Raw genomic sequence first — 16815 nt, 5'->3', positions numbered from 1 at the left:
ACCCTTCTTCTCTGCAGTAAAATAACTTATTTACATTTTTAAAATTTAAGGGATTTGAACGCTCCTACAGGACACTTGGAGAAGCTTCCTGTTTTCTCTCTACTCCACTTAATAATTTCTGATCAGTAACAGGAATCAACCCAAATTCTGTATGTTTGAAAATAGACGTACAAACTGGACAACCATAATGAAACGAAAGGTTTGGAGGACATGAATTGTTTAATTTGTATTCCGGAAAATATTGATTTTAAAATGAAGTTGAGGAAAGAGCCAATTTGATGATTTTATTCATTATATGTTGACAGTTGCAGATTTAATTATTATATATTTTACAATTACAATTATAATTTTCAGTAGCGTTTGTATAATACTTGAATAGACTTGGGGCTGTAATGTCATGCAGACAACTGACAAAAATCCTGGCCTGTTAAGGGGTTAATTAGTAACCTTAGGGGATTGTATGTCTTCAGAAAAGGGGGAGATGGTGCAAAGATTAATTATTATTGTCCATTACTTAATTCATCTGGGATGGGAAGCTGAAATTAACTTTAATTAACTTTTATTTTATTTTTCCGTTCCACCCTATACAAGTAATACATCCTGTCTATTACCAGCAGGTGACCCCCGGCATCTCGCAGCAGCACAACACAACCACAACTCGACAACTTGTTGAGTAAATCAGAAAGCAAAGTGAATTACTTCTGGTGATATTAAAGCAATGTTATAGGTGCAACATATAAATATAATTTTTTAGTGCAGCTTTGATGATGGAGGAGTTGGATGGCAAGTTCTTTGGCTGTTTGCCCTCCCAAAACAACCTACTAAAAATATGCTCAGGTTCCTGCCACACTACAGCTTTGTCTCCCATTTCTACTGTGCATGCTCAGACTCAGAAAGGAAAAGCCGAGTGCATCAAAATGTATCACAACAAACCAGATGAGTTTTTTCTGCATTGGATAAGAGCTGCCTAGTCAGGAGTAAGAAAGTAAATACAGAAAGAAGGTCCTGTGCTCTGGACTAGCGCAATTGTACATATAGAGCAACAGCAGAGATTTTTCCATAGCTGTAGTAATAATGTGGCAAATATTCCAGGTTACAATGCAGAACTGGTCTCACACACAGACACTCAGAGTCAACACAGAGACTCCAGGCTTGACAGAACTTCATAAGTTGACTTGAACTTCTGTATTTTGTATTATGAACATCTAGCAAAACTAATCAATAAAAATATTGGAGATTTGTCAATCTTAGCTTAGGACAATCACTATAAGATGGGACAAAAGTATATTACGTACCCAAATTCAACAGTAGGCTTTTTATGGAGTATACATTTTTAATTTTCTTAGGAAAGCATTCTTTTATTTCTATCGTTTTTTTCCTTTACTTTCTGTTTTTTTTTTAATCCCTGGCTCATTTTAACACCAATGAAAAAAGAATAATAACTGAGCTCTGTGTTAATTCTTGCAGTGTCTTCTCAATGAGACAGCAGAAAGAGACTGAGCTGCTGCTCCATTAACCACACCTCCAAGCATAATGAAGAGCAGAGAGATTATGAAGTTGTTCTTTTGCAGCTCTCCAGCAGGGGGCATTCTGTAGCACTTTCACCTAGCCCCACCAGCCTGTTCTAAACAACCTATCAGCAGAGCACGAATGAGCGACCTTACAAGACTATCTGAAATGAAAAAACAAGAGCTGGTATACATTGCTTTGTGGTGGACAACCCTACCGATCCAAAATACAATTTACAAAAAAAAAAAAAAAGCTTTTTCAAACATGTCAACATTAAATGAATAGGAATACATTTTATGCAACGTTCTCAGCCAGCAAAGATGATTAGAGTAGCTAAAAAGAGTAAACAGCACATTTCAGCAATGAAAAAAAAAGTTGCTAAACCAGATTTTAATTTAAAAACTGCATTTTTCGCTGACAGCAGTGTCGAATAATTAGAGCAATCCATATTCAGTGGAGCTGAGCGTGCACTCCTGTGCACAGCAACATACTGATCACTATTAGCTGCAAATGACAGGAAATGTGCAATTATAGCCACACCGCAGAGCATGAAAAGTGAAGACTGAGGGGAGGAAAGATTGATCTAGTAAACACAGGACAAAACTGAAAACCGAAAAAAAAACAAAACGGAATCATGTGCATAAAAAGTGACTTCACAATAAATCCTGATCATTCAACAGAGGAGAACTGTGAGCAGAAGTGAAGTGGAAAGTGATTTTTTGAAGTGGAGTGAACATAAACACAAACATCTCTTCCCCACAACTGTCAACCCCTGTCACTGCTGGAGCATTATTAGCATCAACTACTAACCATGCTAAGTGCTAGCTCTTTCACCACTCAAAGGTAAGTATTATCGGCATGTAGCCTGCTGCTAACCCCGACTGTCACTGCTAAAGCAGCATTACCCACTAACCGCACTAAGCGCTAGTTCTTTAGCCGTACAGAGATTAATATTATTGGCCTGTAGCCTACGAGTGTACTGTGTTAATACAAGCTACGTGGGGCAAACCGCTAGCGAATCTGTCCCTAAAAACTTCTCACATGCGCACATTGATACGTGTATAAACGTCGCCTTCTTCACTAACAACAAAAAACCTCATAATTGAGAGACGACTCATAGCTTTATAAAGGTGAAATGGATGTATTAGCAGCTCATATGTGGAGCATCTTTTGCTGGAGTGGAGAGTAAAGAGCTGGTCTGAAAAAAGATCAGGTGGTTTGCTTTTGCAGCTATAGCTGCACAGCTGCACCAAGTGATGTCTGGGTATGAGAGAGAAGCAGGTAGCGCATGAGTAAAAGCAAAAGATGCATGAATTCCAATTTGACCGTTCACATTCATGTCGCATGTCAATGGATTGGATACATATCTGATTTAGGACCACATATGAAAGTGACTCAAATCTGATTTGGCACGTTCACACAGCCATGAAAAAATCTGATTGAAGTCAGTTCAGCCCTTTAGCCTGGTAATGTGAACATTAAGAGTTCCACAGAGTGCCTCCATAGCTGGTGCATGATGGAGAAAGCGGGCTGTGGCCCTGACTTCATCGACTAAGAGCCAAGTGAAGGACAAGACTGGGCAGTGCTGGCTGAGAGTGGGAGGAGCACAGAGAGGAACGTGACAGATTCAGGAAGCCAGGATCAGGAGCCATGCTAAGACCACAGCTTTCACCCCTACCTCATCCAACTGCAACAACCCATCCCCAACCATACACACGCACACACACGCACACACACAAACACACGCGCACCGGAGGTGTGGAAAAAAGGCATGTGCACACACGTAGTCAGGGACTTTAATTAGACTTCTGCTCACCATCTCCAGCCAAAGCTCTGCAGGACCTTCATGACCCATGGCATTTTCATAAACACCATGTCCAGGCCTGCTGAGGTGAGTGGAGAGCAGTGCCTGCAGAAGCATAAAGAGCCAGGCTGGACCCACAGGTCTACATACCAACAGAGCTTCAGCACTTCCCAGGGGTCAGAGCTAATCCCAGTCACGACAGCTACGCTACACGAGGTTATGTCAGTTCACAGCCACCCAGGTCTCACTCTGTATAACCACTGCGCTCCAATAACTCATAATTCAAATACAGTACAGCTAATTCACTAAGCATACACATTTCAGGTACCAAGAAACATAACTAGGCATAAAAGAAAACCCATTCTTAATCCTTTACTCCTTAATATCTGCTCAACTATTTAGTAGAGAACATTCGAGTCACTATATCCTATTGAAGAATTTATTGGACGATACATTTAAAGCAGCAGCCCTTAAGGATTATCTTTTCTGTAGTAACTCATAACATGACCTGGATGTATCATCAGATGTTAAGGAATCATGCCGAGTTAAAGCTCCCACTGCTTTTGCCAGCATATCTTTACCCAGTACTTTTTTTTTTATTTTACCTGTGCAGTACGCCACAGAAATCTGTGTGGGATGTAGCCTTTGAACCTGCCCATTGCCAGTGCCCAAGTTCCATTTCCTCACTCAGGTTTGCCAGGTTTAGACAAGAGCGTGTAAACAGAAGGCTCCAACCTGGTTTTTGTTCTGCTGAACAGGTAATCACTAAGTTTCAGTACGGTTGCTTAACATAGCTGGGCATTTTGGACACTAAAACATATGTATATTCACAGATATAATATATATAATCTCTTTGTCGCTTGCCACTGAGTGTCAATCTAGTAAAGCGCATAAGCTTTGGATCTGGGGAGGAGCGTTTGGGGCAGAAAACTCTATCAAGTGTTTTTCAATTGGACCCCTGTAGCCATTTTACACATTCGCTGGCATTTATTACTGATTTCTCCCTCTTTTTTAACTGAAATCAGCAGATTTCCTGAGTAGGAATGTGACAAAAGACATAGTAAGAAAAAGTGTGTGGAGATATCAAAATCGTGAAGATATCAAACTCAGCCTTCATCTGTTCACACATGCATTGTTAAGCCAACAAAAAATTGCTGAAATAAAACTAAAGACAACTGCCAAACTATAATTATTAGATTCATCATGTTAACAGCTCTGTCATGTTTATGCAAATAAGCTGTTGCTGACCAAGGCTAGTTAGCATGAGCTTGTGCTAAATGGCAAAACACAAACAAGCTAGTTCATGCTTAACTGCGATAGAAACACAAAACTCATTATATGAAAGTACATCTCCTTGATCTGCTGACTTGCAATAGACAGAAAGTACAGATTCCTCCTTTAGACGAAGTCTGCAGACTTTAACAAGTGAGGCGTAGTGCCAAGGAGGTTCAATGCACGTTTACTTATCGTGCCATTACAATAAGTGAGCCATCCAAACGGCTCATAGAAGCATATGATTCCTGCTGCCAAACACTTTCAACTGATTCACAGAAAACAGATTGATGGGTCTTTTTTTTGCACTTGGAGTGTTTATAGAGGCAGTTGAGACCCAAGTGGAAATACAAAGCAAGCAAAAAGTGAGTTTTGCATTATATCTCCCTTCCCTTTTAAAAGTCTCATTGAGCTCTAAAAACAACCTTTAAAAGAAAGCTGCCATGCCTTCTCAAGCATTCACTGCACAACAACAGAGCTCCAGAGCCTGAACTTCTGCCTATTCCCGCTGTGGTGTGAATAGTAAGGAGTGTTTATTTGTTTATAGCAGAACACAGTAGTAAGCTATTTCACGCATCATGGCCTATGATAACGAAAATATGGGTGGCAGAGCTTGGTCTATGGTGACAGCATAGCTACTGTTGAGGCATTGATTTATGAATGGCGATATGTAGAGTTAGTTAGTGTTAGTCTCCTGAAGAGCTAAAGTCTCCAGTGTTGAAAACAATAAGCAGTAATAGAGCTTTATGCTTTTACTTGATTGACTGTAATCTGTTTTGTCTGAGGAACGATCAGTTTATTCAGTTGTGCTGCAGTTAGACAGAAGAGTGCGCCCTGAATTTTCTGTAGTGTGTTGCAATATTTTAGAATGACTGCAGGCAATATGTGAATATTGCATAGCATTAGCCATAACCAATCTGAAGTCAGGCTGCACTATACTAGAAAAAAAATGCCATTGCTATAGTGTGATATATAGCTCTGGAAAAAAAAAGAGAGATGTATATGTTTGAGTAAAACGAACATTGTTGTTTTATTCTATAAACTACAAACAACATTTCTCCCAAATTCCAAATAAAAATATTGTCATTTAAATCATTTATTTGCAGAAAATGAGAAATGGCTGAAATAACAAAAAAGATGCAGAGCTTTCATACCTCAAATAATGCAAAGAAAAAATTGTATTCATAAAGTTTTTAGAGTTCAGAAATCAATATTTGGTGGAATAACCCTGGTTTTAATCACAGTTTTCATGCATCTTGGCATATTCTCCTCCACCAGTCTTACACACTGCTTTTGGACAACTTTATGCAACTACTGGTGCAAAAATTGAAGCAGTTCAGCTTGGTTTGATGGCTTGTGATCATCCATCTCCCATTGATTATATTCCAGAGGTTTTTAATTTGGTAAAATACATTTTTTTTTTTATAATTTTTAAGTGGTCTCTTATTTTTTCCCAGAGCTGTATATCCAAGATGATGATATAAATGACACACATTTCCAAAAGGTGTGTCCAAACTTGTGATATATTTTTATAATACGGGATATAGCTGTATAGTGCCTCAGCAGGCAGGAGAAAGAGGCAGAAAACTGGATGAGATGAAAAGCACTGCTCTGGCTTTGGGGGAGAACTGGCAAAAGAGCATGATACAGTTATTAAAGAATGATATTCACCCTCTGGTCTGTACTGGGCCACAATGGTGACAGTCTGGCCAGCATTCTTCAGCGCTGCTGCTGCCTGTTCGTGGGTTGCACTGCGAAGGTCCACCCCATTCACCTGCATTAAAAACAGACATACACCTTAATTAGTATTTAGCAACATACATTTGTGATGCATGCATACATACTCTGGACCATATCTTACACCCTGTGCAAAGCGCGTCACAATGCTCTTTACTAACTTACACTCCACCACCTTTTGCCTGTACCATTAAAATAGCGTCCGAGTTAATTCTAGGATTAATTCTACACTGATGAGAAATTTCTGCTGTGTTTTTATTTTGGCAGCGGTAAACAAAGGTGGGCCATTAGACAACAGTCAGCCATCAGACGTTCATTCCTATAGATGTGCCATGCCATCCCCCCCAGGTGAAATACGCACATGGACACACTGCAGAGCGCAAACCCGACTTTTACCTTAACAATAAAAAGAATAAAGAATAAAAAAACTAATAATTGCTGTTCACAGCATGAATGCACAGGTCAGTATCCTGTTCTGAGACACAAAAAGCGCCGCACTGTTAAGATACAAATGCGGCAAAGTCAAACCGCACCTAGATCTTAAAGGGAATGACTACTGGCAAACACATCCTTGATTAATTAAGAGAATTAAAACATGCCTTTTGCGCATTTCAAGTCACACAAATCACTCTATTTAGACACACTCTAAATCCAGCTGCGCAATTTGCAATTGACCGATGCATTACAGATTTGCTAAAATAGAGACCTTTGAAAGATCAGAGAAGTTCATTCAAAGCAAGTGGTTCAGTCAAGACATTTTTCTGCATTGCCTCAATTCACTGTTTATTTTTCTGTTGGGTATATTGAGTGTATATTTATTGCCAATAAATTTACTCTATTGATATTTTTAATTACTATTTGTGTATGTAACTATTTTTTCATGTAATCTGACATCTTTGTTTCTGGATTTTATTTCAGATATTCTGTTTACTTTATTTTTTGTGTGATCATCAGTCAGTCATCCAAGCTTTGTACTGCTAGCCAGGGGCTCAGGCATCCCTAAAATGTGTCCCAGCACTTGAAAAAGTGAAAGAATAAAGTAGTGTTTTTGTTGTTATTTTTTTAACAGCAGTTTGTCTCTAATAAGCAAAAAATATATATATATATATATAATATGAGAAAGTAGTTCAATAAAAATAATATTTGAAATAAAAATTCACCTTTCTCCCCTTGCAAATAGTATGAGCCACTCTCTTAGTGCTGCTGCAAACACGTGCACAATCAACAGCATTCTTTACACTGTTGTTTTTTGATGCTTTTTAATTTAGTAAGGTAATGCAGTCAGCCACTGTTTAAACTGGTTAAACTGGAATGAAAGAGACTAGCTGTGGTGCTGCTGGTCGGTTTGTGTGTTGATGTTAAAGCCAGTGTGCTAGACTACTTCATACAGAGTTCTGTTCTGCCTTTAGGTATTTAAATTAGAGCAGATAACGGAGAATGCAGCTGTGGGAAATAGTTTTGAGAAAAGTGCCCAACAGTTTTATCTTCTTATCTGCTGAAGTGTCTGATTTGAAGGGAGAGCGGTGTGGCTGGGTTCATCAGGTGCTCAGCACCCCTAAACCTCTGATCCTAGAATTGTCCCTGCTGCTAGTTGTATCGTGTAGTTTAAGATCGCGTAAGAACTGAACACTTACAGAGATGAGGCGGTCTCCTTTCCTCAGCTCTCCACACAGGTCAGCAGGTCCCCCAGCCAGGATGAAGGAAATGAAGATGCCCTCTCCATCTTCTCCACCCACGATGTTAAAGCCTAGCCCTGTCGAGCCACGGTGCAGCACCACCTTCCGAGGCTCCCTGCAACACAGTAACTGTAAGTTCATCAATCAGGCCGTGACTAATATACTGTCAATCATTCTCTCAACCTTTAATTCGCTTTTAATAGATTTTGGGATAGGCAGAATTAGTGAAACAATAAGTAGAATTTATTTTTTACATATAAATTGGCCTTTTTGAGGAAGCCAGCATTCTGAATACCCTGCTCTCCCTAAATACTCATTAAAAGTACATTTTTATGAATTGAATTTTGTGGCAAAAGTTTTACACAAAAAAAAATTTAATCCGCAATCCAAATTTTAGGAATCAAAATACAAAAATTGTATGTTTCAAATTCAAAAGAAAAAAAATATATAGCAAATATATATATTTTAATATACCTGGTTACTTTATTATCCTTAACAGCTATTTGAAAATTATTTTTATTTTGGATTTTGTCAGTCATTGCTTTTATTAGTGTGTTTTTGTGGATTTTCTTATATATATATATATATATATATATATATATATATATATATATATATATATATATATATATATATATAATATATATTTACTTATTATTATTATTATTATTATTATTATTATTATTATTATTTTTAATATATATTGATTTTCAATTTTTGATTGCAGATTTATTTTTTTATGTAAAACTTTTGGCGCAAAATTCACTCCATACATTTTGCTTAGCAATACCATATCTGTATTCAGATCCACAGTAAGAAGTGCATATAAATTCGTAACTGGATATGTCTCCCTCTGGTGGATGCTACTTGGATGTACAGCTATACTTCTTCCCATTCCTTACAAAGCTTAAATAAACATGTACAATTTATAAATTATATTAATTTGCCTTATAAATATGCTTTTTCTTTCAATCCAGTAGCATCTAAAGCCTGCTCATGATCATGCAACTCACAAATCAAAAACCAGCATTAATCACTAGGGGAAAGCTAAAAAGACAAATGTTTGAGTTCAATTTGAGTCTGTAGGTGGCAGTATAAGCATGTGGCTGAGGTCCTCCTCTGCATTTCCAACTCTGCATCTCCTCACTGAATTCAGGTTAGCAGATATATCACAACAAGTTTAACATTGTTTAAGGTCAGGTCTCTACAGAACACGCCTCTGTGTTCCAGTGTTTTGGCAGAAAAAAAAGCGCTGGCTGAAGGATGAAGTCTTAATTCCAAGATTATCAGATTTTCAGAGCTGACTTCACAGACTGGGAGGTCTTATTACCACGCTAGCTTATGACGAAAGAGGCTGTTCTTTTTTATTTTTTTTATGAGGAATGTGATGTATTTGATGACGATACTCTTCCGATAGGAAGACAAATCCCTCCATTAAAATGGATTAAGTATGGTAAAGCACACCACCAGTGGATGTTGCCCCTCCACCCATGTGGTAAATTTTTAGCTTGGTCTGGCCAGGCCATCTGCCCTGTCCCTGCCTCCTCCCCTAATGCTGCTCACTCTGTCTGTGTGGCCGAATCGGCCAGCAGCTCTTACAAAATGAAGAACGAAAAAAAAAAAATCCAGTGAATGAAAATGCATGAATGGCCATGATCTCAAACAACGGACCAGATCAAACACCATCCTCTACTGTCTGCTGAAAACCACTAAAGACTGAGCAGCCTATTGGATAGCTAATGATATCAGCTGACTATTTTATTGACTACAGGTTTTAGTGGATAAGGGTCATTTTTAGTGGCGACATTGTCAGTAATCAAACTGGCAACCCCCTGATGACCCACTCTGTCTTTAACTACAGTAGGGAAAACAAGTATTTGATACACTGCTGATTTTGCAAGTTTTCCCACCGACAAATAGAATGGAGAGATATACGTATTTTTTTTAATCTTAGGTACACTTCAACTGTGAGACAGTTAAAAAAAAAAAACATTGTATGATTTTAAATAATACATTTGCATGATTACACCAACCAGCAAGTATTCTCACTCAACCGTGAAGCATGGGGGTGGACGCACCATATTTGAAGGGAGGACTGATGGGGTCATGTATTGTAAGATTGTGGACCTCAGTAAGTGCATTAAAAGATAGGTCACGGCTGGGTCTACCAGCATGACAATGAGCCCCGAAACCGGACGATCTGAAGAAGATCTGTATGGAGAGTGGGCCAAATTTTCTGTTGGATTGTGTGCAAACTTGTTCAAGAACTACAGGAAACATCTGACCTCTGTAATTTTGAAAAAAGGTTTCTGTACCAAATATAATAAGTTCTGTGTTTCTATTGAATGTATGAAATACTCATTTCATGCAATAAAATGAAAAATAATTATTTAAATATCACACTATGTGATTTTCTGCATTTTATTTTAAGATTATGTATCTCACAGTTAAAGTGCACATAAATTACAATATTACAATTGTTGTAATTAATAATATTTACAACAAATAGGAAACGAAAGGGAAGATGACCTCTCTAAATCTGAATCCCCCAGCAAGTAATGGGTAATAGTTTTCTGGCTATGTCTGGGAAAAGAGCAGCCATAGTTTTATTTCTGAAATAAAATTGTAACCTGAGACCTTTAATTCACCATGTCGTTTAGTCTGCAACTACAGACCAACAAAACTGAGTGCTGGTCCTACACCTTCAAAAGACTCTGGAAACTGAAGGAAACTGGTACAGGAAGAGTCACGTCTGGCTGACCCATATGGTAATACACTATGCTCAGCTTAACATGGGACTAAGTCTCAGTTTCAGCAGTGAACTGAAGAATTAGAGGTCTAAAAGGTGAAGTGCATTAATAAGATGAGAAAATAAAAAAGCAGCTCGTCTGGGCCATACATAGTACTGATACTATACTACTAAAAATAGAGGTGTTTTAATACTCCTGGCTGGTCGTGCACATGTATGTGAGGTATACCACTTCAGTATCTGAATAAAAATAATTAAAAATGTTCTCTTTTGGATAACTTTATGGCACTCCTGGTGCAAAAATTTAAGCAGTTCAGCTTAGTTTGATGGCTTGTGATCATTCATTTTCCTTTTGATTAGATTCCAGAGGTTTTCAATTTGGTAAAATCAAAGAAACTCATAATTTTTAAGTGCTCTCTTATTTTTTTTTTCCAGAGCTGTATATAAAATATAGAGCAGTCAGGTCCTTCAAATAGTGACAAAGCACTAGTCTAGAGCAACGGTGACCTTCAACAGCTTCAGAGTGACAGAAGAGGAGTCCCCTCTCTTCATGCATTAGATATATCCGCCTATTTCACAAAGCTGCCTTACTAAAAACGGCGGGAAAAGATAGAGGGAGAAGTGGCAGGCGGTGAGAGAGTGAATTAGAGAGTACAGCAGAAGTGAAGGGCACATCTTGTGAGCCGTATCGAGACTGACTTGAAACAGCAGAGGTCGTTTTAATAAACATGAAGATAGAGAGTCATAAGAACAGACATAAATTAACGTTGATAGGCCCTTTAGAACAAAAGCACAGAAACTCCTCTAATGTGAAAAGAGGGGCACCTTGTGATCTCCTCGTCTCCCAGCGTGCTTTTGGAGACAGGCGAGTAGCGGGACGGCGTGGCTGGAGTCAGGGGCTGGCTCAGATAATTCGGGGTGGTGATATGATTCTCCATGTGTTGGGAATAGGCTGAAAGACAAAACAAAGAAATCCATTATCTCTTTAACTTAGCATGAAATCCACTTAACAATACTCATAGAGGTCACCTCTCTCTTTATGAGGCCACTCAGACAGCACTGCACTGCACACGCAAACCACAGACCATGGTTTCAAACCTTAAGAATACTGTCTGTGCATCAATTAAATCAGGGTAAAAAGTATTTTTGTCACATGAGCACGTTAAATGTCTAGGTTTTCCATTTTTTTTACTGTGCAAACAATAGTAGCGACTAGGGCTGCACCTAACTGTTTTAAAATGAGTTGACTGACTAAATTATTTAGTTTTAGATTATTCTTAAAGAGAGTTTTGTGTGTGTGTGTGTGTTTTATGCAATTTAAGCTCATTTAAACCAAAATGGAAAAGAAAAATCTTAATTTTCATAAACTACCATAATTATTGGGCTATTAAGTGCAACTGAATGTAAGCCGCACCCACTAGAAAAAAAAAAAAAATACACATACAAGCCTCACCTGACTATTAGCAGCAGTTGTTCACATTATAATATGATGTATTTACACAGAAATATGTTACATAATCTTTTAATTAAATAGGCCACATACGCCAAATTTTGACATGTGGGCGCTAGAGGTTACTCTTGCATTGTCTGTTATAATGTTTTGGCAAATTATTTCATTCATGTTTTCCACTCAGCAGGGACTGCCATGCATAATTCACACTGATGTCCAGTAGCTGCAAATACTTTTTTAGTCCAGAAGAGCCCTGGATTTATCTACATTACACATATCTCTACACATATCTGAAACAGTTTCTTTGAGTGAGTTATACCCTTTTGTTTATTGACAGTAAGCTTAGACTGGTGTGTTTTGGTGGCATGAATGGCATCTGTGTTTGGCACATTTATGCAAAGTATCATAAATAATCACCAAATTCTTTTAGGCCTTTCAGGTACACAGTAGTACCGAGGCATTTCAGTTGTGCCTATTTGGTATTGTATTTTGTTATTTAGCCCTAGTCTGGACAGTCTGGAACCACATGAAATCAGGATTTAATTTTATGTAAACCAAAGGTGGTGGGAAATGTGATTACAGTCAAATTTGTCAAACTTGTACAGACGTGTCTCCTTCTGGACGTTCATGTCCTTTGTACCACTCGCCAGAGTAATCCAGAGTAACAGAAGTGTGGCGATTCAACAGCTGTGTTTAGAAGTTACTGACGTCTATAATGATACCACAGCAAACCATCCAGATAGCTTTGTGATGTCAAGACAGGCAAATCATCTCACCAGAAAAAGAACACTAAGCCTAAAATACAACTTAACTGCAGTTTCAGCAGTGAAGAGAAGAATTAGAAGTCTGACAGGTGAAGAAGTGCAGTAATAAAGTCATTGCTAACATAAAAAATCTAATACAGCAGCTTGTTTGGGCCTAAAACTACAAAAAAATAGGGGCGTTCTTCATGTATATATTCTGTGAGGCTCAGATTGCATAGGTTTACATCTGTTGTTTATAGCTTTAACTATAACTAAATATATTATGACTATTATTTTTTTGGACACAGATTAGAATAGAACACGATGATTCATACTGACTACAGTTTGTTTTATTTGCTATTTTTCCTAAATATATACATTCTTTAATGCTGTAAATTAAGATAGACTCAATTTTCACCAAGTTTCTCCATGTAATGTTAGAACGACAATAATAAATCCAATTTTGCAGTTTTGCAAGCATGGAAAACTGATCTGTACAGGAAAATGACCAAAAGGGATTTTCCTCACTGCAGTTCAGCAGGAGTCAACAGAGAGAGCAGTTAGTCATGGCCTAGGACACAAAAATAGCATGGCTATTTTGTTAAATCCTCATAAAACGCCTCTGTTTGTGCAGATCCTCGTTACAGCCAGCTCTCAAATGTGATGGAAAGCAATAATTTGGGAAGCCTCACTGTTAAATAAATAAATAAATAAATAATAAAAATATTAAGATGTCCAGGGAAAGGAAGGATAGCTTTGGGAATAAAACAGGTAATTCTTAATCAGAAGTGTGATTAAGGCGGCACAGGAAAGATAAAAAAAATACAAATACACGCACCATTTGCACATGCTCTTACAACACAACCACATACTGTACTCCCTCTATACACTGCTGCTGGATTAGCACGTTGGAGGAGGGGGGTTGGGGGGCTTGGTTGGCCACGTGGTGTTTTTGCTGATTAAATTTGCTTTTGCCCTTCATACCTTTAAGCTTTAATGACAGCATCCTTGCCCAGGCCTGTGGTAATACTCCAGAACAGCACTGAGGCGCTACATCATTGATCAGCATCACTCAGCACTTTCGGGATGGCACAAATCAATTGTGGGGCATTCCGGAGGAGCAGCACAGCGCCTCTGAATAAAGCACTGCGTACTTTTGCTTTGGCTGGGATAATAATCTTAGGTAACCTCCTATTTACAGAGAGTCTGTCAAAGTATCAATTGTTTTCATAAACCGTATTTTTTGGACTATAAAGCGCACTGGATTATAAGGTGCACTATCAATAAAGGTCTATTTTCTGGTCTACTTTTATACATAAGGCAAAACAGATTATAAGGCGCATTACGTGACGATAGTAAGGAACAGGTGTGTCGCCATGTTTTTCTTCTAATTCAGCAGGTCTTGCTACTGGGATGTGGTGGATGGTAACTAAATTAATGAGTGCTGGATGAGCGCTGGATGTTAATCTACACAGATTTCTCTCCTGAAAACTGTTTATTTGGGAGAGTAAAGTGCTTCTGTTTATTTACACTAAGCTTAGATTTCTACCAAGGCCGGGTGCAGCAGCACAAACATTAGCATTAGCGGCTAACCGCGAACCGTGGTTAGCAATAGTAAATGCCACTCAACAAGTGCTACACTGAGGAACCCTGAGTGTTTTAGTAAGCCAGGGCGATATTAGCTAGAGGTTCATGCTACATAACTTGTTTTAACATGATAAAACCCGCAGACTACAGTCTGATACACTCACCTCTGAACGGCGAAAGACCTAGCGCTTAGCGTGGTAAGCAGATAATGCTAATGCTGTTCCAGCAGTGCTAGCTGGCGTTAGCAGCAGCAGCAGGCTACAAGATGAATTACTCACCTATGAACGGCAAAGGAGCTAGCTCTTAGCGTGGTTAGCGGCTAATGCTAATACTGGTCCTGGCTTGGTGCTGGAGAACTAAACTGAAACTCCTTTATAATGCTGTACTTCAGTGGAGTATAAATTAAAATTGGATTATACATTGTTTTTGACACGTTTTGGGGCCCATGTCATGGAAAACCAAACTTTAAAACAATAAACAGTTGATGTTAGAAAAACAGACCATTCAAGTCCAGACAGTCTATGTTATGTTTCACAGCAAAAAATAAGCTGTGAAATCATTGCTTCTTAATTTTCAGTGAAAGTCAACAGAAAATCTCAATTTAGTCTTTTTTTGACACCAACAGTTGCCACCACTATGTACATTAGATCAGATCCTACAATTCACAGAGAGGATTTTAAAGGGTGTTTCTATCTGGGCTGCTTTTTGTATGCGGCCCAAACCAGGGCAGCCAATCTGATTACAGATTCCCATATATCTCGTATATCTCTGAGCAAACAGGCCGTTCTATTTTATGGGGTAAATGGCCATGGAGAAGTTAATTAGGACTTTTTTCCTTTAAAACCTTATAAATGTCATAAGTGGACCTTTAGAACACATCTCTACATTATAGCCATCAGCATTCAATAAATCAAAAGGACATTCATCCATGCCTTATTTATCCATATATCTCACCATCTCTCTATGCATTCACTCATCTATTCATTTGTCCATTTATGCAATCACCCACCTAAAATCATACAACCCACATAAATCTCATCTATAAAACTCATCTGTGCACATACCAAACAGAATCCATTAAATCTAATCCACCTACTCAAAATAATCTAACCCACCCAAATCCATGCAAATACACCCACCTATACCCACCCCAGTACACCCACTCACCCCCCAAACCCCTCTAAACATCTAAACAGGACTGTGGCATAATGCTAGCATTGCTTTTGTATAAGTGCCCCCATTGGCAGAATGGATTTAACCACCAGTAACCCTTTGAGATTAGTCATAAAAGACTTCTGAGGTGTGAAGGAACTTGCTGTATCACTTCATCACTGCTCTGTTTGCTTCATAAGGCAGCAGTGTGGGAATGATCAATCTGGAGACTTCACACCTCCGCTAGCAGCTCAGGCTGATTAATTTGCTGGACCTGCGACGTGGATCGACAGTTTTGCTTCATAGCCGCGTTCCAGTAGAAACTGGAGATTGATCGCGGTCATTCTGCGCTCAGCGCTACAGAGATATGAAGCTGTGCGAGAGCACACTCACAGTTGGTGACGTCAGGGGGAGCGTAGCTGTCGTTCATGAAGACACTGGTGGGTTTAGCCACTTTTAAGTAGACTACATCAGTCGTGTTTTTCAAGGCAGCCACAGCATCTTCGTGAGTCACCTCTTCAAGGCAAGCAGCATTAACCTGCAGTCACATAAACACATGCAATATTAAACAATGCACAGCGCAGAGTTCTTATATTGAGCGTGAGGATTTTCAAATGCTAAATGCTAAAGAGGCTCTGACAGAGTTCATATTTTTAACCAATAAATTACCATGATTTTTTTCATGACTTTTCAATGCCTTCATGGCACATTTTTATGACCATATCATTTTTAAAACATCAGAGCAGACAATAAAAAAAACTAAAACTAAAACTACAATTAAAATTCATGATAGTAGGCCTAAAATGAATCTGATTAAATGTTCTTTTATAATGAAACGTGTGTCAGATCCTGAGAGCTCCATTGTGTAGAGATAAATTACTGAATTAAGCTCAAAGATTTTATTCATCGATAAACGGAAACACAGAGATTCGTAGACCAAATTTCCATGATTTTTCCAAAACTTTCTGGGTATTTTTATTTTTCCAAAAGTTATCCAGGCCTGAAAATTGCCATTTTTAAATCCCATGACTTTTCCAGGTTTTTCATGACCACATCAACCCTGCTCTGAAAGAGTGGGAAAACCATGTAAGGTTGGGATCTTGAATAAACAGCTTTATAATTCTTACACCTGTATA

The 16815-nt window shown here is 38.4% G+C and overlaps 1 protein-coding gene across 27 annotated transcripts in view; it reads right to left on the bottom strand.

Moving 5' to 3' along the window:
* dlg1a (discs large MAGUK scaffold protein 1a) overlaps nucleotides 1–16815 on the bottom strand; it is a 187068-nt gene that overhangs the window by 36070 nt on the left and 134183 nt on the right. For all 27 annotated transcript variants that reach the window (XM_022675135.2, XM_022675138.2, XM_022675141.2 and 24 more), the window contains 4 exons: nucleotides 16073–16217; nucleotides 11573–11699; nucleotides 7957–8113; nucleotides 6257–6359 (listed from right to left, as the gene is read on the bottom strand). In XM_022675135.2, coding sequence (XP_022530856.2) covers nucleotides 6257–6359; nucleotides 7957–8113; nucleotides 11573–11699; nucleotides 16073–16217 — 532 coding nt within the window. The remainder of the gene's footprint in view (nucleotides 1–6256; nucleotides 6360–7956; nucleotides 8114–11572; nucleotides 11700–16072; nucleotides 16218–16815) is intronic.

Source organism: Astyanax mexicanus, chromosome 5 (assembly GCF_023375975.1).
Source record: "Astyanax mexicanus isolate ESR-SI-001 chromosome 5, AstMex3_surface, whole genome shotgun sequence".
NCBI lineage: Eukaryota > Metazoa > Chordata > Actinopteri > Characiformes > Acestrorhamphidae > Astyanax > Astyanax mexicanus.
This window is presented reverse-complemented; position numbering and strand designations above follow the sequence as displayed.